Raw genomic sequence first — 26787 nt, forward strand, 5'->3', positions numbered from 1 at the left:
CTTAGGTTGGGTTCCCAAGAAGCAAATCCTGAGACAGAATTTATGTAAAGGTGATTTATTAGGAAGTGTTCCTAAGAAGAACCCACAAGGGATCAGGGAGTGGGACTGAGAAGGGAAAGAGCCAAGCAAGAAATTGTGCAGTATCAAGAAAGTCTGAAGTGAAACTAGCTCCATCCCATAGGCGAGCTCGGCAGATAATGGGCACCCCTCCACAGCAGGTATAAGGGCAAGGTTGTGGGACATTTATACATCACGCCTGTCAGCCATTGGTCAAGTGCTGATGGTAGAGGGGAAACGCTAAATCCTCAGACATATAGATCACAAAGTGGGCTCCACCAAAAATCTCTAAGAAGAAAGATCCAGGAATAAGGACAGCATTTGACAGCCAAAGGGATCTTTGAAAACTATGAATGGAAAGTAGATCTCACACTTTTCCTTCATGCTCTTCCAAATCATGCTGTTCCATAGAAAAATAGACCTTTGCCTCAAATGTAAACTTTGATGTTTGAAAAGCAAAAGCAAGCTATTTTCCTAGACAAAAAAGACTGCTTCTAAGCTACTTAGAAGAGCCATCTTTTCAAAAGATAGGGACAGTACGTAATACTTTCTCTAATGCCCAATTTCTAAGGACTGAGTTGTCATTACAGACCTAGTTTGCTTCCAGTTGCCTGACTGAGGAGAAAAGGCACCAACTAGTGGTTGGTGACCTGTTCTCCTCTCAAACATGTTTTGTTTGGTCTTTATAATATATTTAAAAATTGGAATTGCAGTATTTGTCTGCAAATAGGATATATTTTGCCCACAAAGAATGTATCAAAAATTATTCTGTATCCAGGGTGTTCATATGATGAATAAAAGGCTGAGAATCAAATACAAAAAAAAGAAACACATGCTAGGAGGACAGTGAGTATGACAACATAAAATATCATTCCAGAGATAAGAATTTCACATCCTATGGATAGTTTTCTTACTAAAAAATAATAAGCCAAAAGTAATACACAACTAATCTGAATTGAAATGGTAAAACCAGTTTAAAGGGCATTTTAAGGAATTGGTTGTTTCCCTACTGGTATTTAAAAATGATGATAGGATAAGATTGCTAAATTAGATACAATGTCTTTGAAGTTATATTTGTACTGGACAGAAGTCATTTGCATCTCGACCAGACAGAAATCTATGTTAACATTTAACATGTAATGTTTACATTTTATAATATGTAATGTTCACATATTACATATATAATTATGTTGTTGCATATTACAGATGATGTGTAGTTACATATTACGTTTACCGTATTTGCCGGCGTATAAGACGACTGGGTGTATAAGACGACCCCCTAACATTTCCACTCAAAATACAGAGTTTGTTATATACTCGCCGTATAAGACTACCCCCTCTTCCGCACACCTTCCACACACCAAATAACTTTCAGTTTAAAATTTGCATCATACTTCTTTCTTTTGGCTGGTGCCATGATAGGGATGATAGGGGTTTGACTGGTCGACATTTTCTATGCTGTACTGTACAATGGTGCAGTATTGTGGTTGGCTGTTGGCTGTATACAAAGCCTGATTTGATTGGTCCCTGCTCCCTGTTTGCCCGCCCTGTCACTATAGCAGTCTGGTCCACCCTTGCATCAGCATCTCCCTGGGACCTCACTAGTGCGCACGTGCGAGCTCTTCAACATTCTAACAGGCACCATGATAGCGCAAAATCGCGAATTTTCAATGCATATGTAAAGAAATATACGGTAACCCGAATTTACCACACTCGCAAAATCGCACACAGCGGACCATACATCCAGTATGGTATCGTGATTCGCGATTTTGCGCTATCATACTGGGTGTATGCTCGGCTGTGTGCGATTTTGCGAGTGTGGTAAAATTGCATAACAGCAAAATCGCATAACAGCCGAGCATACACCCAGCAGCGCTGCTGATGCCTGAACGGTATGTGGAATGAAGTGGGCGGGCATCGGGAGGCCATTATGGCACGGGCAAGCACTATGGGCAGTCTATCTGAAGTGTACCTGGCGTATAAGACGACCCCCCCACTTGGAGGCATATTTTTCGGGGCCAAAAAATCGTCTTATACGCCGGCAAATACGGTAGATATTATAATATGTAACATTTACATGTTACAACTTATAGATTTAGTACAAAATCTGCCTTTAGTGAATAAACAACACATCAAACAAAAGTACATTCCTCTAGATGATTAAATAATCCATGGGTGGCACTGATGAATAATGTGCCAGCCCAATGTTATGTCCTATTTTTATCATATTTGGATAATTTTTTAAACATCTCTGGCTATTCACTATAGATCATGATTTAATTGGTCTGAAGAAGGAAGCTGGCATAATTTTTTTTAAAGCTGTCATAAATTCATAAAATACATAAAAACCTACCCATAACCATTTTGGAGGTAGCTATGCAGAACCAAGCAGTGGTTGAACAGGGATCTACCAATTAAAATTTTCTGATATCAAGAAATGTCTCTACTTTCTATCTGTGACATAGAGCTAGGCGAACTGGGAGCCTGTTGTAGAAAATAGGGGTTGGGGTTGGGTTTATTTGAACATAAAGACTGTTCAAGAGCTTATTAAGAAAAAAAAAAGAGACAAACAGTACAAGAGGACAATAGAAATAATAAAAGGAGACCAGCATATGAATTGAGATGAAGAGATAACAAGTGAATCTAACAGTATATTATTCATGTATTTTTGTACCTTCTTGTGAGTTAGAAAAATTCACAGACATGGAATTGATGGAGCAAAAGTTGAGAGCATTTACAATATTAATAGATGTTGCCAAACTTCTCTCCAGAATGTTGTAACAGTTTACACTCTCATCAGGTACATTTGAAAATGGCTGTTTCTTATATCCCTACCAGAACTATAATAGCAACTGTTTTGGTCTTTGCCAATATAAAAGAAAAAAAAAATTTAAAGGTAGACATACATGTTCAAATTGTGTTTGTTTACTTATAAGTTAGATTGTTAGATTGAACATTCTTTCAAGTGTTTATTTTTCTGGTAGCTCCCCTTATGTTTTTGCAAACCATTTTTCTACTGGGATTTTCATTTTTTTCTTAGTGATTTTTAAAAGCTCTTGATTTATTAAGGACATGAGCTCTATGCTATGTAGCCAAGGACTGTATAGGCAGAACTTTAAGAAGCTTCTATGTGCTTCTTTGCAAAGACAATTTAGTCATTTGTAAACAAGGAAAAGTCAATCCTAAATTCTAAACAGGAGCCAAACAGGCAGGCCTCACCCCAAGGGAAGGTTGTAACTGAAATTTTTGTGGTTTAATAGGACTGTCTTGGTGTATTAAAACAACGACTGTTGAAAGGGTCAAGCAAATTTGCAGAGTCACCAGGGAAGCCAGCATTGAGTCTGTACCCAATTCCTTCCCTTTTGAGTTTTACTAGTTTTAGATCCTCTCTTATTGATTGAGATTATCTCTCTAAGGGGCAGGAAACAGTCCCAAGAGACCCAAAGACGTAGTCCACCATGAGGGACATCTGAAGTTGAAACTGGTGATAACATCAGTTAAATGCCCATGGCCTGGGGAAAGGAAGAAGGTTAGCTCTGATACAGAGTGTAGCTATAATAGGAGCCCCTTCTGAGCCAGACTGCCTCGAGGGTATGAGTTGGAAACAAGTTAGTAGCAAATTGAGGCACTATTCCTTGCTTGGGTTCCCAAGGTAAGAGGCACCATAGCATGGCGTGGATGAGGGTCATTTTTCCTCCATCACTTCAGTCGTTGAGTTGCGGCCTGTGAGGATAGGGTTGCAGCAGTCGACAAACTTAACAAATTGTGCAGAGCCAGTGTGGAACTGTGAGGCAGCAACAGAAGCTTCACTGTAGTGGGAAAGAAGCCTGCTGTGAACCAGGTAGTTCTCTTAAATTCACCACATAGTTCTCTTTTGCCTGGAGTTTGGATGCTGGCACCTGGCGTCAAATGCCTCAAGGGTTCTTGGACAATTTGGAGGTGGGAGTATCAAGAAAGAGATGTTGGGCATTTTGGTAGTTTGACCAAGGGAATACTTTGAATAATTTCAACCTCAAACTTGAGACTCAGGGCATTCCAGTTGCAACATGTGTGTGGCAAATGTTAGTTTTATTCCTCATTTGGATTTTTGCACTTCAGCACTTTTGTAACTTATGAAGAGTTTTAAAATATTTATCGGTCAATTACTTCCTTGGTGACTCCTGTGTTTTATACCAAGAAAGGCCTTCCCCTCTCTAAGATATTATATATATGAGATACAGATATACAGAGAGTGACAGGAAAATTGTGAAAGACTTTGACTGGGTGACCTTTTAGTGGAATACTACACCGTTCTTTAAGGTTATTTGAAAAGATACCTGTGATAGAATGGATGCCTAAAACAGAAAAGCTAACTGTTAATTACCATAGTAAATTAACCACAATGGCAAGCTGTGGCTTGCCATTCTCATTAAATAGGTTTCTGCTTCGTGAAATTTGCCCGAGGCTATGCTATAAACTACAGGCCAAAATCTGGCTCTTTAGTAAATACAGACAGCCCCAGACTCTTATGGAAAAGGATTGTGCCAAGTACATTAAACTATTGACATTTCAAAGAGACTCTTGGGTAAAAGCTTCTGAGCTGACATTACTTAGAGAACTTTCAGGCTGTATCTGTGGAGTGAGTGTGGATTTACAGGAATCTTTTTAGTCCAGAAGCTAGCCCAGAAGATAACTTTGTGAAAGCAGAATATTAATCCAAGATCCAGCAGAATAGAATTACACAGGATGGAATGAATTGATGAGGGGAATTTTACTATGATTGTGTTGAGGCTGTTTTAATGTTCTGTTTTCTGGATATGTAGGAGGTCATTTCTCTTTTTCCTTAAGCTATTTTTAATCTATGACACTTCAATGGGTTCTGCTTTTGTAAAGTGAAATTAACTATTTTTTTCTGCTTTTCACTGATTTTCCCAATCACCCCCCAATTTAAAAAAATCTCTGAGTTTCCTTACTTTTTTTAATCGCAATATAGTTATTTGCATAGGTTCTACAAGAATCTTTTTATTTCTACGGTATACAATTTTAAAAAATTGATTATGCAACCATGTCCTTTCTTAGAATGTCATATTTGAGAACGATGCTCTTTAATCAGTCATTTAAGGAACAAAGGTTGATTTTACCTATGGAACCAATGACTACAAAATCATCCCAGGAAAGCTGGTCTAGTACCATCCTTATGGATGGTAAGAAAAGGCAATTCCTTGCCGGCCAGAAACCTTAGCAAATTTGGGGGAACTCAAGTAGAGAGGAATTTATCCAAATTTATAGATAGTACAGTGTTTTTTGGGCTTGCATTCCTGGCCTTAAGCTAGCAAATTATAGACTTTTAGAAATGCAATTCTGTGGTTCTAGTAGCTGTTCAATCCTGCACGACTCTAAATTTACAAAGTAAACCCAAGGAAGCCTGTATGGTTAATTAATACTTGATGCACCTATGCAAATAATCAAGCCAAACCTAATGAGATCAGATCAGCCTTTTTTTATAACCAAGAATAATTTTTGAGAGTTCACAATGAGGGAAGTTGTTAGGAACATGGGGAAAGAGCAGAAAAGATTATTGGGTGTACTTTCTATGCAATACTAGATGTTCCTTCTGGGTTATCCAATTCTATACAGATTTTGGCCCCCACTTTTTTTTTGAGCTATTTTATAACCCTGTAAATTGTAGAAAACTGATAGAGATAGAAATGATTATTGCCCAGAGAAGAAAAAAGATTCTGTCTGGTGAGACGCAGTTGATTACCCCTTGTGGAGAAAGCCAGGGGGCAAGGGGGTCGCATTTATCAGCAATCCTTGATTGCTCACGTATGTTCCTGTTCTTTGAATTCTTCTTTGAACCACTTTGAAACATCTTACTTGTTCCTTCATTAATAATGAGCTACATAAAAATGTTGACATGACTGCTTTATGTGAAAATCATTGTTTTATATTTGTAAAACAATATATTTACCCATGTGTTAGGTTTCAAGTTTCTAATATACTTGAACTCTCTTTAGCTATAATGGACATTATAGAGCTCTACCTTCATTTTCTTCAAAAGCTACTCATTTTCTTTCACCAATTATTGAGTAACCCTTATTTTCCCCATTGATTTGAAAGGCCACTTTTCTAGTGTTATTTGTCCTATTTATATGTTTTCTATTATGATCTATTTATTTCCACATCAGTATACATCTATCTTAAGTGCTATGGCTTTATAATACCATTTGGTAAGTTGACAGGTTAGTTTGATGTTACAATGACCCTACTGAAGAACAGATTGTCCTGCCAATTTGGATGGGTCTAAAATTTAAACTAATGAAAGATAAAATGTTGGTATACAAAAAACGTGACCCAGTTATTTAGACCTCATCAACCCAGACTATCCTAACCAGGCAGAACATAATTATAAATCTAGAAGGTAAGCAAACAAGTCCTCTGAGTTGCAAAGTTTATTCCATAGGGGAGGAGGAGAAAAACCTTTACCCAGTTACATGTAAAACAGGGCAGAGTAGAAGAGTATTAGCACTCATGCAGCTGTAGTGAAAGAACCAGAACCATCAAAAGCACAGCAGGACCAGAACTTTTGATTTAGAGCAAAATTATCAATAGCCTTTTGGATATACACACTTTTACAGCTGCTTGGGTTTGAAAGTGATGATTACTCACACTCTTTGCCCCTGCGGTTTTGATCAATTAAGAAACACAAACAGGAAGCACATAAAGGTAAAAGTATCAGCTTTATTGTGAATGAAGCTAGATAGTACACAGCTTGGGCTCCTGTGCCTCAGATTTCCCTCTTGAGATCTACATGTGGCCCTCCAGAATGGGCTGTCACCCTGGGCAGCCGGGGAGTCAAGATGGGCCTCACATGTAGTCCCACCATGAAGGTAGGTTGTTCCCGCTCTAACACCGGCCACGAGAGGAATTTAGATATCAGACTCTGGCCATCTTGCTGGTCGGATAAAACTTCCCTAAGACCATGAGGAAGAGTCAGTGATGGACGCGAAAAGGCCAGGCTGCGGGAGCTTTCCCCTTAATAATTCCTGAAATGGAAGCATTGATAGAATTTCCTTTTTTTCTGGGTGGCTGCAATGCAGGTAGAAGAAGACTAGAGTCTCTCCTACAACATATCACAAAAACTGATATTTTTGAAGAGGAACCTTAGTTGAAAAAGAAACTGTTAGGTTCAACCTACTCTGATTATGAAGAACGGAGAAATAGGTATGTAATATGTTTCAGACCAGATAGATTTCTATCAGAAGTATATTTTAAGGTTTGGTCACTTAAATATAAGCTTCCATGAACTTAGTGATCTAAATGCAAGCCAATCTTTTTTTTCTTCAATTTATTGGGGTGACGATTGTTAGTAAAATCACATAGATTTCAGGTGTACAATTCTGTATTACATCGTCTATAAATTCCATTGTGTGTTCACCACCCAGAGTCAGTTCTCCTTCCATCACCATATATTTGATCCCCCTTACCCTCATCTTCTACCCCCCAACCCCCCTTACCCTCTGGTGACCACTAAACTATTGTCTGTGTCTATGAGGTTTTGTTTCTCATTTGTTTGTCTTGTTCTTTTGTTTTTGTTTTATATACCACATATCAGTGAAATCTTAGGGTTCTCTGCTTTTCCTGTCTGACTTATTTCGCTTAGCATTATAATCTCAAGATCCATCCATGTTGTCACAAATGTTTCTATATCATCTTTCCTTACCGCCGAATAGTATTCCATTGTGTATGTATACCACAACTTCTTTATCCATTCATCTATCAAAGGACATTTTGGTTGTTTCCATGTCTTGGCCACCGTAAACAAAGCTGCAAAGAACATTGGAGCACACGTGTCTTTATGTATAAATGTTTTCAGATTTTTTTTGGGTAGATACCCAGGAGAGGGATTGCTGGGTCATATGGTAATTCCATTCGTAATTTTTTGAGAAATCTCCATACTCAGGCCAATCTTAATAGTGCGTATAGTACTGAAATCCACCCCCCCCTTTTAATACTGTATCCCAAAAGAATGAACACAAAATTCATAAATGCCTTTAGATCACATTTTTAATGTTTAAAATCTATGTTAACAGAGCAGTTATAGAACAGAACGTCTTAACATTTCTTTATTTACATCACATCCTGGCGGGTGGGAAACTATTTGATTAACCATGAATAGCAAAGTTTAGTGACTTGTGGCTCACTTAAATCACTCATCTGAAATTCATTTACAAGATTTTTACATTAATAAATCAGTGGTGTGCTACGCGTACTGCACTTAGATGAAGTCTAAAATACACTGACTCCAGAGCGTGGATTACATACCAATAATCAAGATTCAAGTGTTCTGGGAAAAAGTACTTAAGACAGTCTATGTTGGCTTCAACACTGAAAATAGAAGGCAAACATGCAACGCTTTCCAAAGCTTGATAAAATAATGCTTTTTTCCCCCTTCAAATTTGTGCTCATAGTTAATGTTCTGATTTTTCCCCCCTTTCAAAGATCCCAAAGTTTGGGAAATGCAGTGATTCAATTTTGAAAAAAAGCATTCTCCTCCCCAACTTCTGTTTTCATTAGTACTGTGTAGTGGCTATCAGTGTTAACAATGAGAGAGCATTATGAAGAAACAGTTGGTCAATTTGGGGTTACCTATTTCTATGTGACAGTAATTTGAGTCTAAATATTCCTCATTTGTAGCTCAGAGGACTACCTTTTAAATAATTGATCTTCATATCAGTATAAGAAATCAATGCAACAATTTCTCAGACATTTCTCTTTCTAAACAATTAAGTAAGAGTTTTAGGTTCCAAGTTTACATTCAAAGAACTATGGTATCTGGGAGAGAATGTAAATTTTTCTAATTCCCAAACAAAACCACTAATATCTACGAAAACATTTATTCCTGATATGCAGGTGCTAGAGACTTCTAGTTCAGCGTAGATTAACAACTGCAAAAATATACAGCCTCCTGTTACTTACAATATATTTACATACAAATGAAGTATTTCCTACAGTGAGCCTCAACTGCATAGATTCTTCCTTTTAGAAACCCAGATTCAAGCCTGCATATACATGGGCCCAGTTTCACAGCCCTTTCTCTGGGAAAACTCTAAAGAATGACTAAGCCTTGTGAAGTCTACATATTTTTCAAGAACTTTCCCTTTTAGGTTTAGTGATATTTTTCAGTTGTTAGCCACCCCACCCCTAACTGGTACCTGAAAGCTTTACATCATTATAAATAACTCACTGCATTTTAGAGGAAGTATGTTCTATTGCTAAAGGATTCTCAGAGCTGCCATCCCTAAGGAAATCATTAGCATTACTCAATGTTATAGCCTGTATCTTCTTTGTTTTGAAAGTGGCTACAGTTTACAGTGAACTGGAATGGAGGAATTATATCTTTAAGGCTTATACCCTTTCCAAGCCTGAAGTTGTTTGTATTGATAAACTGAGGGAAACTAATGGCTTTTGCTCTAAGGCATAAAATCCAATATCTGATCATATCGCTGACCTCTTCCTCACTCCAACTGCTCCCCACCCCACTTAAATGTGCGGTCCAGCATCCTCACAGACTGAAACGGAGCTGAGCTCTACGTTCTTTTCCGAGCCTTTTGGAGCTCCTAATGCAGTGCAGACCTTTCAGTAGAGAACTCACTTTCAAAGGACAGGACTGAGCACAACACGGTGAACGCAGATCTTCTGGAGCACTTACTCCTGACATGATTCACTATTTCCTCTAAGGCTGCATTTACAAAAGGTGTATTTTAATTTCTCGCCTCCAAAACCCCAAAACCCAAGAATAACACCTCACTGTCCTTTCTTCACAGCTCTGGAAAAACATGATCTTACCCTGCCCCAGCCCAAAGTTACATGGAGCGCAGGCGGCCTCCGCTTACGCCTCCACCCCAGCAGCAGCCTTTCCAGCGGGAGGGGGGAGACACTGCTGCGGAGGCCCTTTCCTCCCCTCCCTAAGTCCTGCTTCCCACTTCTTGCCCCATGAGTCCTGTGACCTGTCCTCTGAGACTAATGGGGAGGAAAAGGAGAGACTAACTGGCTCAGAATTGTTCTCAAACTTGATGAGCGCCAGGATCACATGAGGGCTTGTGAAAACACATTTGCTCCCCCATCTCCCAGCTTCTGATGTCACTAGGTCTGGGGTGGGGCCTGAGAATTCACATTCCAACAAGTTCCAAGGTGACGGTGCTGCTGCTGGTCCGCGGACCGCGTTGAAAACCGCTGGCTGAGAGGCTTACATCAGCTCTGGGAGAACTGAGGTGTCCTCTGAAGTATTGCGGAATCTCACCCACAGTCCTTTGTGCTCCCCAAGCCCCACAACCATGCGTCTTTCTTCACAGGGTGTGCAAATGTGAAGAAAGGAAAGTGAGTGGAGAGCTTTTACCACCCCATCTGATCACTGGGCAGTTAAACCATGGTTTACTAGCACTAAACCCATTAAAAGTGCTGTGCGCTGGCTCTAATGACGGGCATATGGGAGAAACTATGCAGCAACATCATTGTTTTGTAGTGGGCAGGGAAGGAGATGAACTATAGCAGCCAAAGTTCCTGAAAACAGAAGCAGACAGGCCAAGCTTGAAACCTCCAGAGAAAAGAAAGGGTACCAGCTGAGTGATGTCCCTGGAGGTTTTCAATCCACAAGAGGCCTCCTCAACCTCCTTCAGCCTCCTCCTAGCTCCAGATTCTCTCACGGCCCCAGACTGATTCTTCCCCTCCTTTGCTGGAAACCCTGCTTCAGGCCACTTGGACTCACCTCTAACTGGTGGCAACCCTTCCCCCCACTGTCCAGCGGGTGTTGTGGTATCCAGGTGGGCTATCCAGATTCCACTAACAAGAGGAGGGACATATTCTCAGCAATTCTGAACAAATACACCCTGGAAGCAATATTATAATTAGTGGTTAGGTTCTTTAGCAATCTTGTTATAGTATCCTATTTCACCTAAACTGTGGGTTTGGTAATCTTTTCTATCTGGTCTGGGGGCCTAACCACCATTATAAAGGAAAATACATTCCACGTTGCGAACAACCAACTGACAAAAGAGTTTCGCAGTATGACCAGCTTATAAGTTGGGAACTGCTTAGCAAGACTAAATTTCTTTCCTGTACACACTGTACTACCCCCACTTCCAATAAGTAACATTAAGGAAATTAGGGATTTACAGTACTCTGTATTACAATATCTAGAGAATAGCTCTAAATCCAAAGTATGAAACTGGCACTGTTCACCAGGGTTGATATCTATCTACCAAAGGAAAACGTGCTGCTCCCAATGGCTACGGTATTTATAAAATTCATTAGTCTACTAATTTAGCAGAAAAACTTCTAGAGCACTTGACTGTGTTGTTCAAATTCTACCTAACATCTGTGATACATATATTTTTGGCTACCGGTTCACTATTCTGAACAAGAAGATTAGGAGCAGTATATGTTACAACTAACCCCACACAAATGATATAATTAATCAATGATATTTGACAAATTACAATAGGGTATATTATATTCAGTCAACAATAAACTTAGATAAACATACCAAGAAGATTTGAAAAACCTGTGGTATCATAGACATCAACAGCAATGTGCCTCCTCTAAATAAATACATTTTAAATAATAATAATTCCTTGTACTGACACACAAAATCCAGAGATCCAGAAATATCACTGTCCACCCTTCTCCACCAAGAGCTAATGATCATGTTCTAACTGACTTCGTGAGTGTAAAATTAACGAGAGAGGAGAAAGTAGCATAATAGAGCTTCCAAACTCAATTATTACTCTTTTTGGAGGGATATCCCACTGCCTGGCTGTTTCATTACTTGGTGCTTTAGACAAGCCTCCAAAGGCCAACTAACTTGACTTGTTTTGCTCAGCTTCTCACCCTGCTCATCCAATAAGGAAGAGACTGCTGAAAAGAACAGTGTATTTTACTGGGTTAGGTATTCATACATGGGTAGGTATTCATCTCTGAATACCTGAACTCCGACCTAATGTGGATCTCATTCTGGAGCATTACATTCAAGGCTGTGATGACCCTCTCAAGAAATGTGGAAAATAACCTTTCCTTCTCTCCCGAAAGGATCACCCAAAAGGTGCTCTGATGCCTGCCTTTTCTGTGGGACATTATTCTGTGCTGGAGAGGGGACAGTGCCATATTACTCCCAGGAAGCATGGAGGCCTCTGACGAGTTCAGTGGGGAAGAACAGAACTCAGAGCTCGGTCCCTGGAAACTCGGCCAAGAGTCTGCGGTTAGATTCTACTTATCTCAAGATAAGAAGTCTATGCTCGGTGACTTATGTGTGTAAGAAATTCAGCCACAGTACAGATAAAACACAAGGCCTGTTTCAAGAGACCAGCTCACAGAGCACACACATTTCTTACTGTGTGATGTGGACAATCAAATCACAGGTGATAGCCCAGCTTAAGGGTAATACAGTTCTGGGCTTCTGTCCCCCATGGCTTTCCAAGCTACCTTATCCCAAACTCTCTTGTTTTTCAGTCTCTGTAGCTTCCTTCCTACCCCATTAGGAGAGGGGCTAGGGTACGAGTGCGAGGCCATTGCTCCCTCCAGTGTGGGTTACACTGGGCGGCAGTCACGGCCCACCCCTCAGCTGGGGAAAGAGGAGGAACCAGCATAGGTTACCAAGGTCCTCAGCTGGGGGAAGGAAGGAAGTTCTCAGTGATTTTGTCACATGTTCTTCTCAAAGATTGTCTCTGAGGGTTCTTTCTCTTTTTCTTTTTTTCAAGACTCTGGAATGGATTGTGAATAGAGACAACATAGGAATGAGGCTTATTTAAGGTACAAAACTCTTGTATTTGTAATAACCTAAATTTATAGGTATAAAACAAGTCTTTTAAAGACCTCCCTAAAGTACTCAATATAAAACAGGAATTACTTATCCTAGATCATCCTTGGTTAGATACACATTATTCTCTGTGCAAAAGGCTGGTGGACATGAATAAAAGCTGCTGGATTTGTAATTCAATAAAATGTTTTCCCCCTTCAACAATACAGTGTAGGTGTAGGGTTGATGGCTACTTGCATCAGAAGACTATTTTCTTAGGCATTTTGCACAATTTTTTTGCAGTATTCTTGCTCCTCAATTTATTAGAAAGGTGTTATGGGTCTCCCCCAGTAGAAACAGACTCAGCTAAGAGTAACTTTGACACAATTTGCCAAGAGGGAAACCAAACTTCATTTGCTAGATTACCCAAATGTGTACTTTAATATATTTACCAAGGTAAGAATCATTTCCACCCTCTTCCCAGCTGAGAACACTTGCTAGAGAATGTCTCTGCATGGAGCAGAACATAGTACCAGTGAGGCCACTGGACTGCCTGAGTTCAGCGGCCAGGTGATCAGAGCCACCTCAAATATTGGGCGTGCTCTGATCCAGCAATGGCACAAGCCCCGTGACTCTCATATGATTATCCCCGTGTGCTATGTTAACCAAAATAGGCAAATTATTTACGAAACCATTTTTTTTCTGTAAAGCAAAATAAATATATACAATTCAAGACTCTTTTCTAAAAAGGTACAGAGTGTGAGCTGAACATCAGTAGGAAAATTATTTCAGAATCTGGATGTATAATAAATAAACATGATTGATGATCATGTTTTCAAAGTTCTAAGAGACCATGAAGTCATGAAAAATAGAGTTAGGAGAGTGAAAAGTAACTAACTGAGGAAAGTACTGGAAAATCCTATTGCATGAAATTTGAAAAACAGAAAAATCTATGATCCGTAAGCGATCCCAAATCTTGGAGGGACATGAGCCATTATAGAAACAGGTCTCTGTTTTGCGAGCCAAGTGTTATTTCATTTTAAGTATCTTGTAAATGTGTTTGCCTCTGTAAACTTGCGAAAGAAGATGAGGGTTGCTGATGTGTGGTCACTTGATTGAGCAGAAGACTTGGGATGTTTTCTTTTCTTGGCTGGTCTCAGTGGCCTTCATCAGTACCCGCTGAGCAGGCCCAGTCGTAGATGACCAAGGGAATGCTGACCAGGGAAAACAAGACCCCCAGGCCCAAGAAAAGGGCAGCCTAGAGCAACAGAAAGGCACAGGTTATTTTCAGTGAGGCAAGCATTTCTCACACGTACCTGGGAAATCAATAAAAATGCTTTCCCCTCCTTTTGTATGCTCTTGTATTTGGAGTCTGTTAAAACCATTGCTGAACTGTAAGAATCTTTCTGAAATTGTGTGAATCTGATTCTCCAAGGATGGAAAAATAAGAACTATGCAGAGCCATCCTTGTTCTTTAACTTCATGGTCACCTAAGAGTGTCGTTTCTACAACTGACTGGATACCGTATCCTTATAACTTCTTTCAAACTAAGATTAAGACTTAAAAAAAAAAAAAAAAAAAGGCCTGGGAAAACATACAGGTCATTTCATTAATCTTTACCAACTAACCTAGGTTATCGCTGGCAGGCAAACATTTCTGTTTGAAGAAGTGGAGAAAAGAGATAAAAGCAAATTAGATTTGATCAAATGAGATATGAAACCGGTGTCAAAAACTAAAAGTTACTTCACGGGTTGATGTAGGCCACAGGTAAACATTATTAAATCAAGAATTTGGAGAACACAAGATTATACATTGCTTCACCTTGAGACTACCCAGTGAGAGCTCAGTAGGGAGAAGGATAAAGCCTCAGGAGAACCTGGAGGAGAGAGCTAAGGGAAAGAGATGAGGCAAATAGTGGAGCTGAGAGGTTTGCACATGGGTTACTATTATGGGTCTGGTCCAATTCCCAGTAGGTGCAACAGATAGGAGCCCTTGTCTGATGCTATTCATTAGCTCCTCCTACCGGTTTTATTAGGGGAGCGGGGTTGGCAAGCCCAGAGAATTCATGGGCAACTGGCCTCTACCATTTTTGGATTTGATCTTAGTATATCTTACTGCTGTGCCAGAGTGACTGCTCCTTCCTCTCTGCCCTTGTGAAGCAAATCCTGGTAAGGTTTAGAAGGATTTGGGATTTATGGCTTCAGGGATAATCCTGTTGGGGAAGCCAATGCTCTACCAGCATCAATGCTGCTTCTCCCAAATGCACAAGAATGATCGATCCCTCCTGCCTACATTTCTCCTCCGGGTCTGCTGACTCAAGTAATATGTGCGATTCGAGTGCTTACACTCTCTGGGCGGCCAGCTGAGAAGCCTTCTCCGAGGCCAAACAAAATGGTGCTCCAGAAGGTACTCATGTAGCAGCCACTGCACCCCTGCTTCCCTCACTGTCTCCAAGTGCATCGCCTTAAAGATGCCCAGACCTGGAAACAAGAATCCCAATAGAGAAAGGTAGTTTTTGAATCCAGGCCTGTTGCTCCAAAGCATTTCTGTCAAATCATGAAAAGACTCTTTAAGCTAACTAAGGCATTGCGTGTTCCCTGAGCTGCATGAGAGAGTTACATGACTAGGAATTATACCGAAACTGTGGACTGCATAAAATCTTTGAGTCTGTCTCCACTTCCTTTTCTTGCTAAAGAGAAGGCATCACTTTATGGAGACAGAGGATGATAAACTTCCAGTCTCTCAGCTGGTCCTGCCCTAGCTCAGCAAAAGCTCAGGCACAGTGTGAGTAACACCTGAAAGGATATTCGGAGGGAATAGAGAAGATTTGGATGAGATATTTTAAATCTCCCAAAGGGGAAAACTACAGGACTGCTGCCTCCCTTAGAGGCCACAAAAACTAGTATTAGATGGTAGAGATGGACTATTTATTTGGTAAATTTAAATGAAAAACCAATCAGAAAAATTAGAGTGGCTGGCATGAGACATACCCAAATTCTTTGAGTTCCTTTATCTCCATCCTGGTTTGTGATTTTTAAATAAAGAGATGAAGGAAGAATGAAAATAAGCATATTAGCAGATGTAACTCCTGTAAAATAAGAAGAAAAATGTTTGAAGTTGTTATTGTGAAATTTTAGCTTCCTAAATAGCTGTTGTAGAGTAAGTGTAAAGCCATAAAGTCATACCTACGACTCCAAAAATATCTTTCATGGAGGGTATGAAGATCACCAACAAGTTGATAATAACCAAGAGTATGATGGTAATAGAGATATGACGACATAAATTAAACTTTGTTTTCTTAGCCAGTTCAAATAAAGATGAACGAACCTGCAGGAAAAAACACAAAGATTCTGTAAGGACCTATGGCATGCCAGCATTCATAGCTCTCAGTAGAAACTGATGTACTGGTACACAGGGCTTTGTGAAATATTTTGTAATACCTAGTGAACTTATAGGGAGCTTAACAGTTTGGGAAGCAGTGGGGTGAGGGGGCTTGATTTAAGGTGGAAAGTGTTTTTTATTTATGAATAGGCTATTCTTGTTTGGGGAGGGGGTTATCATTTCTGTTTCTGTTTTATCTATGGCTGGTTGTTGTCTTCTGCTCCTTTTACATTCTCTCATTGTGTATGATCGAGATTTGAACATTTTATCTGCATTTCTGTAAAGAAGAAGGGCAGATTAATTAGAATTAAGATTCATTCCATCAGAATTAGGATTCATTCCATCAGAGGCCACCCTATCTCGCTGATCCCACTTTCTTTCTGAAGAGCCTTCGCCAAGTCTTGGGATCCTTCCTTGCTGCAGTTTCAGTGATGCAGGAAAGTTACCTGCCACAGGCTGAGACCTCAGATTTTTCTCAGGTTGCACTGAGGCCGTTGACTCACCGTGAAGAATAACACCGGCACCGTGAGGATGACAGCAACGATGACAGCCAGCCGCACTGTCAGGATGAGAATGTCACCTTTATTCTGGTACTTGTGAAGGAGATTCGATTGCACGTTTTCTAAAACAAGGGAGAAAAGAGTATTAGTAAGAAACAAAGCACGTTACTGAATGACAGTTGTGCTGAACAACAAAGAATTTGTAAACTGAAGGGCAAGGAAAGTGATGATCTGGGTGCTGAACTGTCAATTAAAACAATTTATAGAGTTGAAAAGAAAAATCCCCTGCGTGAGACATGCTCCACCTGTCCATTGTAACTTAACGAAAAGGAGTTTATAGCATTAGGTTGGTGCAAAAGTAATCATGGTTTAAAAGGTTAAAAATCATCATAAAAACCGCAATTACTTGTGTACCATGCTAATTGCTAGAAGAAACACCAGAGTGGGGATGCTTAATATATACTAAATTAATCCTAGGAGTAAATTGGGATTAAAAATAACACGGGTTGAAGCACAAAGCCCTTCTAAATCTAGAATTTCCCCCACTTGGTACCACTCATCAAACACCACAAAATAGCTACTGTCTTGCCAGGTGGCTGGGTGGATAGCAGGCCTTTCGGCGTTCCTTTCAAACTCTCCTCTTACAACTCATCTTTCAGTGGCCAAGCAGCAGAGGTGCCAATGGAACTTAACCACCATCAAGCAATAGCTCTTCGTAACTTTTTACGATGATATATATTTTACTTATTAAAAAAAAAAGTATTTAGCTTATGCACCACTCTGAACTTTTTCTCATCTCTGAACTTCAGAAAGTGTTATTTCAAAGACAGCCCACGCTAGAAGGGCAGCCACTGAGCTCAACGGCTTCTCATGCACCTCAGATTTCATTCCTTTTGACTTTCTCTGTCATTCCTTCACATCTTTGGGAGGCTCCAACTTCTGGTGAACAATTAGGTATTTTATTTTTAATTAACGCGGACTGTCATGAGTGTAGCACTGTGCTCTTACTTTCAACATCTGTCTCTATATCTCTCTTTTCTATTAATAGAATCTGGCCCAATTTGCAACAGAAACTAGGAAATTCTCTGATGTAGTTTGAAACTTTCCCAAGTAGAGGTGGTATGCTTACAAAATGCTCTTTCTTTTAAGGACGGTATTAGGGGGGAAACAATTACAGTATATCATTTCAGTAATCTATTGTGCAGTGTGCATGAACATGTAAAGGAACCGTTGCCACTTGTTTTAAGTAGATGAAAAGACCAGAAAGATCAATAGATAGATTTGTTGCTTTTTTTGGCTATCATGTTAAAAGTTATTTTGATATTGATTTTTACTATTTACTTCAAATGCCTACATTTATGTACTGACAGAAATTACTTACCGTAGAATGTCAAGTAGCCAAAAATGGCAGTCAAGAAGTACATAACAAACATGGCGAAAAAGGAGATGTTTGAAACCATCTGCATCTTTTTCTGTGATCGACTAAAAAAATAAAAATAAAGGAATTAAAAAAATTAAAAACCACGTTACTGAATTCAAGCACCAGTGTTAACATGGAAACGTTAATACTAGTAACTTAACTTTCTATCAGGGTAGGGCAGATCTGACCAGCTGAAATTTCCTCCAGCAATTATGTGGTTTAGAATAATTTATTTTCTACCGAATGGGTATTGTGAGAGAGCGATCCACGAAACTAACAATCCCTTGAATGTTCATTCCCATTCTTTTGAAAGAATACTGAGTTCTCATCCGAAGGACAGAGAGTATTTTTTAATATTTGTGTTTGAAATTATTTCCACATTCAGCATGCACAGAAAAAAAGGCAGAATAAATTCAAATGCTGTTCTCCCAGCCCCAGAGACCAGGGGTAGAGCTAGAACTTGACGTCAGGTGTTCTGTTGCTGAAGCTGCTCATTAGGTTCCAGTTTTCCCAATGAGTAGCCCCAGAGATGTACCTAGAAGTCTGTATGTTTCCACAGCAGTAAGTATCTGAAAGATCACAGCTCCAATGATGAAGGGCTCTAGCTCTTAGTTCAAGTTTACTCTGGGAGTTTGAATGAACCTTTAAATTTCTTTAACTGCCCAAATAATTAATCTACAAGACTTGTACTCAAAAGACCACTGATAGACATATCTGGTTGTGTCATAACAGGGAGTATGGAAAACAAGAAAAATTGAGACGTATATACGTGAGAAAATTACAAACTAAAAGCTGGGCTATTAAATTTAAAAGATGCAAAAGACATATTTGAATGCCCTAAATATAGGATCATAAAGTTAGCACTGATGTACACATAGATAGGTAGATGTTGGTATTTCAAAATTTACCTATACCAGTTAAATATGGAAGAGTAAGAATCATGAGTGAATTCAATGCTAAATGACATCAACTTTACTTCTTTTTCAAAATGAAAATAGATAGCTATATTCTATATCATTTCAGAGCTTAAGACTATGCCACCATGACAATTTTTATGTAGAACATCTGATAATAGTAGGCTAAACAGAGAACCCAGGAGGAAATTTATAAGCAGTCCTTTAGCTTTCTCTAGAACAGCAATAAATAATAAGTCCATAGAATCATCTTAGTAGTTTAAAATGAACAACAATATTCTTTTGTCTGGTTTGTGGTCTTAACATTAATGTCTTTCTCCCGGATTTACCGGCCTTTTCCACCTGAACCAACAGGCAAATCAGACACAATGTATTTAGCAATTTACAGATGAACCTGAAGGTTATTATCTACTTGCCAAATAAGTACAAGTCACATAAAGCAACACAAATATTCGAACTCTCCTAAGTGATATAGTTTTTGAAAAGCTAAATTAACAGTAAAGCCCACAGAGTTGGCCACTTTATATATTTATGTCCAAAATGTACTGCAGGTTTCTGGTTTCTCTTGTTCTTTTTTTCTTAAAATAGAGTACTTGCTCAAGATGGGCAGAAAGTAAATGTTGAAACTGGGTGATGAGTCTGCAGGGGTTCATTACATGAATCCGTTTATTTTAATACAGTGCTTACCTATTAACAAGGGAATATAAAATGATTAAGGTAAAAAAAATCTCTTACTCTTTAAGCTCGCTGTAAATTGGCAGGACTGATGGGTGGCAGACAAATGCAAATGCAATAGTTGGTAGAGCATATACAGTCTAGTTGAAAGAAAAAAGATAACATTAAGAAAATGTGTTTTTTACCATAATATTATACAGCTCCAGTATTCCTAAACTGTCTTTTTATCTAACAGTTCTTCAGAATCCCTGGATTATTTGATTATTAGGAGAGCTTTGATACCTAAAATACAGGCAGCTTTCCCGAGAGAGGTTAGCTAGCTTGAGACATTAGGCACTTGGCACACGGGGGTTTAGATTCAGCTCACCTACATCATATTTCACATACTCCAGGCGTAGCATAACCCAGATTTATATGGTGCTAGCTGATTACATAGTACTTTTCTTGCGTTATCTTGCTGAGTCCCTACAACAACCCTGAGCAGTGGACACACCATTGTTGTTCTCCTGACTCCCTCCAACTGGTTAGGTGATATGTCCAGGACTCCCACCTCTATTTTATTGCTCTTTGCTCTATATAGGATACATCAGATCAGACTTAAAATACGGCATCTAAAAAGAAAAGTACTTTCATATTCACTACTTTGGCTGTATCCTTAGAGGAGACAGAGAGAGAGAGAGATGTTTAGTTTTCTTAGATAAGACTTTCAAACTCAATATAACTTCTTATGCAAAAAGAACCTGGCAGAAAAGGGATGAAAAGTAGCATTTCTCATGCCCTAATTCTGCTCGAGCATTGTATCAGACACATTCTAAAAACAACCATGTAAGACACAGAATAGAATATTCATTTTCACACATGGAGTTGGGTCACTTGCCAGAGCATTCCAATCCAAAGCTAACTGGTTCCATAGGCTCCTGCTCCCCATACCATGAGTAATAGCTCAATAGTATGAAAGTTATCTTAAGTGCCAGTTTGTGGTGGTGTCTATACTTCAGCTGTGCAAGCTGGGGAAGTTTGTTATTCCTTTTTGTCACCACCAGGTAGGAAGCAGTGGGCCAAGGATGTTATTAATCTTTTTAAAGATCTATAAGGAAGGGAAGAGCTGAGATAGTTATCGAGAAAGAATTTCACAGGGAATGCTTAAGGCTGTCCTACATGTAAACGGGGTAAGAGGGAACATGAAATATAATATTTGTATATTTCTCAAAAGTCTCTAAATGGATTGTGGAATTTGGAAGCGAATACATTCAAAACAGTTTAATTGCCACAAGTATGAGAAATACAATGTGCGTAATAAAAATGTTCTTTTCTTATATTTAAAGGAAAAGGAAATTTACCTTTGAGTTGAAGGTAACATATTTTGGCGTACACATGTCAGCATTTGTTGAATTAGCATTTATTGTTGAATTTAGCCCTGGAACATCGCAGGAAATTTGAAATTTCTTGTAGATAACCTGGTATTAAAAAAATATAGGAAAAATAATATATAGACTTTATCAAATAAAGCCAAATACTGAATAACTGTTACATGGTATTGTACTATGGCAAAACCAAACCACCTATATCAACCAGCACTTACCACTATTAGGAAAAAAACCATACAGCTCAAGGAAAATCCACTAGTGTAGCCAAGATACCCTAAAAAAAGTTTTAAAAAATGTTATTTAAAAAATATTATTTCATTCACCACCTTATTTCTTTCAATGCATTTTTAAAGCATAGTTTGGGTTTCCAATACTATACATACATGCCAATGTGAATATAGGATTTATTATTTGGTAGTGCCACTTTATTTGGCAAAAACAGTGACTTTAAATAAAAACATTATATTATGTGTCGATTTCAGTTCTCCCTGGCACACTAGAGGACACAAATTCCCAGAATCCAGGGAAAAAGAGCCTCCCAACTTTAGCCACAGGTCTCTGTTGCTATGCTCTGATGGATACTGATGGCCAAATCCATTATTCTTTATTATGCACTTATTGTGTGCATAATGAATATCAGCCACAATACCTCTCTTCCTACATGAAGGGCATGCACAAAGGAGATGAAGTGATTTCTAGGGATAAATTGAGCATCTGCGGATCTTTACCTTGCTCCCCTTAGAATGCCTGGGAGATCTCCAACCACCGAAACCTCCAGAAAGGCAGAGTTAAGTGGCCTCTGGGGGGCTGCACTATTCTCATCCCTGGGGGAGAAGAGCCCTTCTCTCCTTAAACTGAAAAATGCTACGTGTACATACATAGAAAAGCCTAAACACAGAGCCAAAAACCAGAAAATTAAGTAGTTTTTTAAAAATCGACTTATAGACATACAGAATATCTTACAGAACAGCTACAGAGACTTGATATTTTTCATGCAAAACAACAAAAAGCTACGGTTAGCAATACTTTTGAGAAGAACTTTACATGCCTGCCTTGAATTAGCCTAGCATTAATGGAAATGCATGTTAGAGGCTTTGGACTGGATGGCAGTGTGGCCACATTATTCAACGTCTGAAATTCCCGTAACATCAAGCACACTTATCTCCGAAGATAAGCATACACAAAAAAAGTCAAAACCCAATGGGTATGACTCGGTGATTGTTCACCACTTTTGACTTTTCACTTCTTTCTCCCCCTTTCCATGAGGCAAATAATTGAGATTGGATAGAATCTCATAATTTAAGAGTGATTGTCTAAATAATTAAGAGTGATTGTCTAAGAGTACTTGTCTAAATAATCAGGATATTTAAGATCTTGTATGAAGAGAATTCCATTTTCTGCACTTTTCTCAAAAAGCCTGTAAGTTGTGCTATTGGAAAGAGAACTGTCTATCGCTGATCCCAGAACCTCCCTTCTCCCCTCCACAGCTAGTAGAGGGATTGCTTAGGATGTCACATACTGACCAATATTTTTATCCCATATTAAGGTCGAGACTGATTAATACTTATAATTTATCATTCGCTTAATCTTTACAAGTGAACAAGCAAAGTTGTTCATTTTCTTAGGTTTCTGACTCATGTGGGCACTGTAGAGACTAGGATAAAAGCAAGATCTTTCCTTACCTAAATTCTTCAAGAGACACAGAGGGAGAATTATACCAAAGGTAACTATCACCACCAGCACACGTCCATCCACATACCAGGCTCTGAAAAACATCAAAGTGGCTAGGTCATATTTACTTAGAAAGGAACTTTTTTTTTTCTTAAGTGTAAAATTTCACAAAATATGTTCATTACTATTTTTATTATTATTAATTTTTAACATTCTTTTTTTTTTATCATTATTCAGGTTTTATCCAAACACTTTAACCCAACTATTTATTGTCTTTCTCCTATGTGATGGAAGGAGGGATATTGTTTTCTTTTTCCTTCCCCGTTGGCTAAATGTGGCATTCCTTTGAATTATTTATGTGGTTCCAAAGCTGAATGCATACATTGCATTCTGTCAGATTACAACTTGTCTTATCAATTATTTAAAGAGAAAGTTCCTTTTTGTTTTGCTTGGCTAGTATCAGGAAACAAGTCACCACAGGTTGTCATTGCTTTCTTCCTAACCTCTTGTATTTGACCTTGAATTTTGATTATAGAACACTAGGAACTGTGGCTGCTATGATTCTTCCTTGAAAGAAAACAGAGAAACTAAGAGTGACAAGAACTGTTAAACAATAAAGAGTCAAAACATAATGGATGTGCCAAATGTAGCTGCTACATTTTCCAAGGTTAACTGCATCTTTAATGAGATTGATACATTTAAATTTTGTTCCCAAAATGCTATGTCCCTTCTTTAGGAAAGAGGTTAGGGTCGTAATATTTTTGCATCTTCCACTTCAGTATTAAAAATACTCCATATCTGTTCTATTTCACAGAAACTAAATATAGATTTCAGGCTCTTGGGAAAATGCAGCATCTACTGTTTGCAGCATGACAGATAAATCGACCTTTTAAACAGTCAGATTAAAATGGTTCTCCCTGCTTCTTTCATTTGTTTAATCCCAGAGAAATTTGTTGTTGAAGCAACAAAGAAAAAACCAGCCTAGGAAAAACTTTGTTTATGCAATTTTTGTAAAACCAAATGTTCAGTTAGCCCAGATTTAAATTAAAAACATTTTAGTTATCTTACAAAAAATGGTCTATAACTTACGAAAATTCCTCTTCCTTTCCCATTAGAAACTTTATGGCAGAGGGTAGTTCGTTTTTTACTATGAAGAGGTAGCTCAGCATTGCTAGAGGAAAATGAGAACATTTTTAGAAAGAAGATACTATGGCTCATGTTGCAAGCTATATAAAAGGTTACCAGCTTGTTAGACTAACCTTCAATAAGACACAAAGACAGCTTTAGATACTCTTGCAGAATCCTTGGTTTTAATTAAGTGACTGCTGTTCCATGTGCCATTTCAGCAATGAGAATGATAACTTCTTGAATTACGTTCATTCATGTGACCACCCAACCACCAGAATCAGAAAAGATAATAATGTTTACCTACTTTAAAGTCATATATAGAAAAGCATGTTTTGTTTTGTTTACCTCCAGTGTTCTGTAGAGAGGTGGCTCCAAAGATTACAAACTTCCCTGTTGTGCCAAAGACTTGTTCTCCCAGCTTTTCATAAACCATGCAGCCTATTTAAAAATCATATTTCAGAACACAAGAAATGACAGGGCTCAAAAAGTTAAAAACAGCCAAGACTTTATCATGCTATTGACTATTCCCCAAGTTATATCATGGCTTTCTCAAAATCATACAAATAGCCTTCTTGGCTTTGCAAGGGTTAAGGCATTCTCATAAAACCACCTCTTGACATTTTAAAATGTCAGACATGACCACCATTCTCCTTTTTCAGGTTGGCTAAAAAGCATTACTTAATTAAACTATTAAGTCATAAGACTTATTTTTTACTGCCTCAAATATTCTTTCTATTTTACTGTGGGGAAATTCCCACTCTGATCTTATTCTCATGTCAGGTGAGTATCGTTAAAATGAAGATTTGACGTAAAAACAAAAATCCTGATGGTTGGGACAAAAGGTTCCTTTTGAATTAATTACCTGAACTGATTAGGCTAACAAAGAATTATCTTAATAATATTCCATCAATGTCTCATGTGTCCTAAGTAATAATAACAAGCTTAGGAAAGTGTAATAGTCACAACATCAGAATTCTAAAATTTAGTCCAAAGTAAACATCAGAATTCTAAACTTTAGTCCATTGGTAGTTACAAAATAGTCTCGGGAACGTCAAGTGCAACATAGGGGATATAGTCAATAATATTGTAATAATTATGTAGAGTGCCAAGTGGGTACTAGACTACTCAAAGGGATCACTTCATAAATCATATAAATATCTAACCACTATTCTGTACACCTGAAACTAATATAAAATAATATTAAATGTCAACTGTAGTTGAAAATAAAAAAGATAAGCAATTCACAAAAGAGAACGGTAGATAAATCTATCTAAAGAATAATTTGTCTATAGCAAAATTCCAAAGTGTTCACTAGCTTATCTCAATAAAAAGTAAGATTCTAAACCATTCATTTAAGAAAAGTGTTCATATTTCTTTATGACAGTTTAGCTCACATTTTCAAAAGGTTCACAGAAAGCAATATGGGTCAGGCTAAATTAAACCTTTGTTTAATCTCTCATAAGACTGGTGTTTAAACTAGAAAATGGTTAGAATCTCAATTTATCACAACATGTTCCAGTTAAATAGAGTCATCTATATACAGTAATAGCTGGCCAATGTGGTTTTAGCTAATGTAAAAGTCAAAGTATTACAAACATAATCCAGTATCCCAGGAATAGAAAATAAACACTTCAGGTATTACACTGCCCAGAGAACTTGAAATCTTTTCATAGCTCACTCACTCCCACATTGCCTCAGGAGTAACATCTTTCTCCTTGGAATATGCACAAAAGAATGAAAGCTCTATTTACTTTTAAAACTTGGAGGCTAAAATATGAAAACATGGGATCCTGGATCTGGACTTATAAAGACCCAAGGAAAAATCAAAGCCTTTAAAATGAAGTCATCTTAAATTAGAAAAACAGATATAATCAAGGGTTCACTTTCAATGACAACACTATTGCTCATTGTTCATGGCAATTTAATTTGTATGTTGTTGTATCTATATCTCTAGGTAAATACTATAGTAGGTCTTCGAGTGACTGTAAGTCAAAATACTTTTTCTTTAATAATCAAGTTGCTGCACAGGGAGAGCACCATTGGTTCACAATATCACCAATCAGAATCATTCACCCTGGTTTTAACAAAATTAGAGGTAGTCTCAGCTTACCTGTTTCCTTTGAGCAGATCAACAGAAGGTTTATTGAATATATAGACAGCAGTGTCACTGAAGACAGAAGTATCCTAAAGTGAAGAAAAGAGGTCTTGTAATAACTATAACATACTCTGACCTTACATGTTAGAGGGGCAAGGGTTTATTTATACGGTTAACACTATTTGTTGATGGCACCAAAATTTTAGAAACTATTAGTCATACCCTTTTTAAAATTGTCCGTAAAAATGTTCTACCAAATAAAGAACTGCTCATTAGAATATGAGTAACCAACAGTTCAAATCCTTTACCAAAGTCAAAGCCTAAATAGCTCTCTGGGATCATTTCAGATGGGGTGACTTGAAAACAACATTATAAAAGAAAAGCTTTTGCAGACTATGGTGCCCTTTCATCCCAGTAAGAAAGTGTGAGAAAGGGGTGTGGGAAGTGGGGAGGCTGAAGGAAAGGCTTTCAGTGACCCTTAAGCCAGTGACCATGTGACTTTGGGCAACTGGCTCAATTTCTCCCATCCTCAGATTCCTCACTTATAAATATAAAGACATAGGCCAAATGATGTCAAAAGTTCTTTTCATCTAATTACTCTATGACTGTTTTTGAACCTATACATTGGACCACTGAGATAATTCACTTTTTTTTTTTTCACCTGGTTCCTCTGGAAAGAATAAGCACCTCTTTTAACTAATGGAAAAATTTTGATAATCAATTACAATGAAAATACATTTTTGGATGACAAACTAGTGTTTTTGTTTTAGTACGTCTGGCTCATTATCAAACCCTCCTCAAGAAAAA

The 26787-nt window shown here is 38.2% G+C and overlaps 1 protein-coding gene across 10 annotated transcripts in view; it reads right to left on the reverse strand.

Moving 5' to 3' along the window:
- Positions 1-8085: 8085 nt before the first annotated feature.
- The window catches only part of SLC38A1 (solute carrier family 38 member 1), a 64275-nt gene continuing 45573 nt past the window's right edge, over positions 8086-26787 (reverse strand). For all 10 annotated transcript variants that reach the window (XM_081058513.1, XM_081058517.1, XM_081058512.1 and 7 more), the window contains 12 exons: positions 25996-26069; positions 24231-24323; positions 23847-23928; positions 22769-22851; positions 21302-21360; positions 21060-21176; positions 19780-19859; positions 18092-18192; positions 16714-16832; positions 16015-16156; positions 15820-15917; positions 8086-14087 (listed from right to left, as the gene is read on the reverse strand). In XM_081058513.1, coding sequence (XP_080914639.1) covers positions 13986-14087; positions 15820-15917; positions 16015-16156; positions 16714-16832; positions 18092-18192; positions 19780-19859; positions 21060-21176; positions 21302-21360; positions 22769-22851; positions 23847-23928; positions 24231-24323; positions 25996-26069 — 1150 coding nt within the window. In that variant the 3' untranslated portion in view covers positions 8086-13985. The remainder of the gene's footprint in view (positions 14088-15819; positions 15918-16014; positions 16157-16713; positions 16833-18091; positions 18193-19779; positions 19860-21059; positions 21177-21301; positions 21361-22768; positions 22852-23846; positions 23929-24230; positions 24324-25995; positions 26070-26787) is intronic.

This window comes from Rhinolophus hipposideros, assembly GCF_964194185.1.
Source record: "Rhinolophus hipposideros genome assembly, chromosome: 9".
In the NCBI taxonomy this organism is placed as follows: domain Eukaryota; kingdom Metazoa; phylum Chordata; class Mammalia; order Chiroptera; family Rhinolophidae; genus Rhinolophus; species Rhinolophus hipposideros.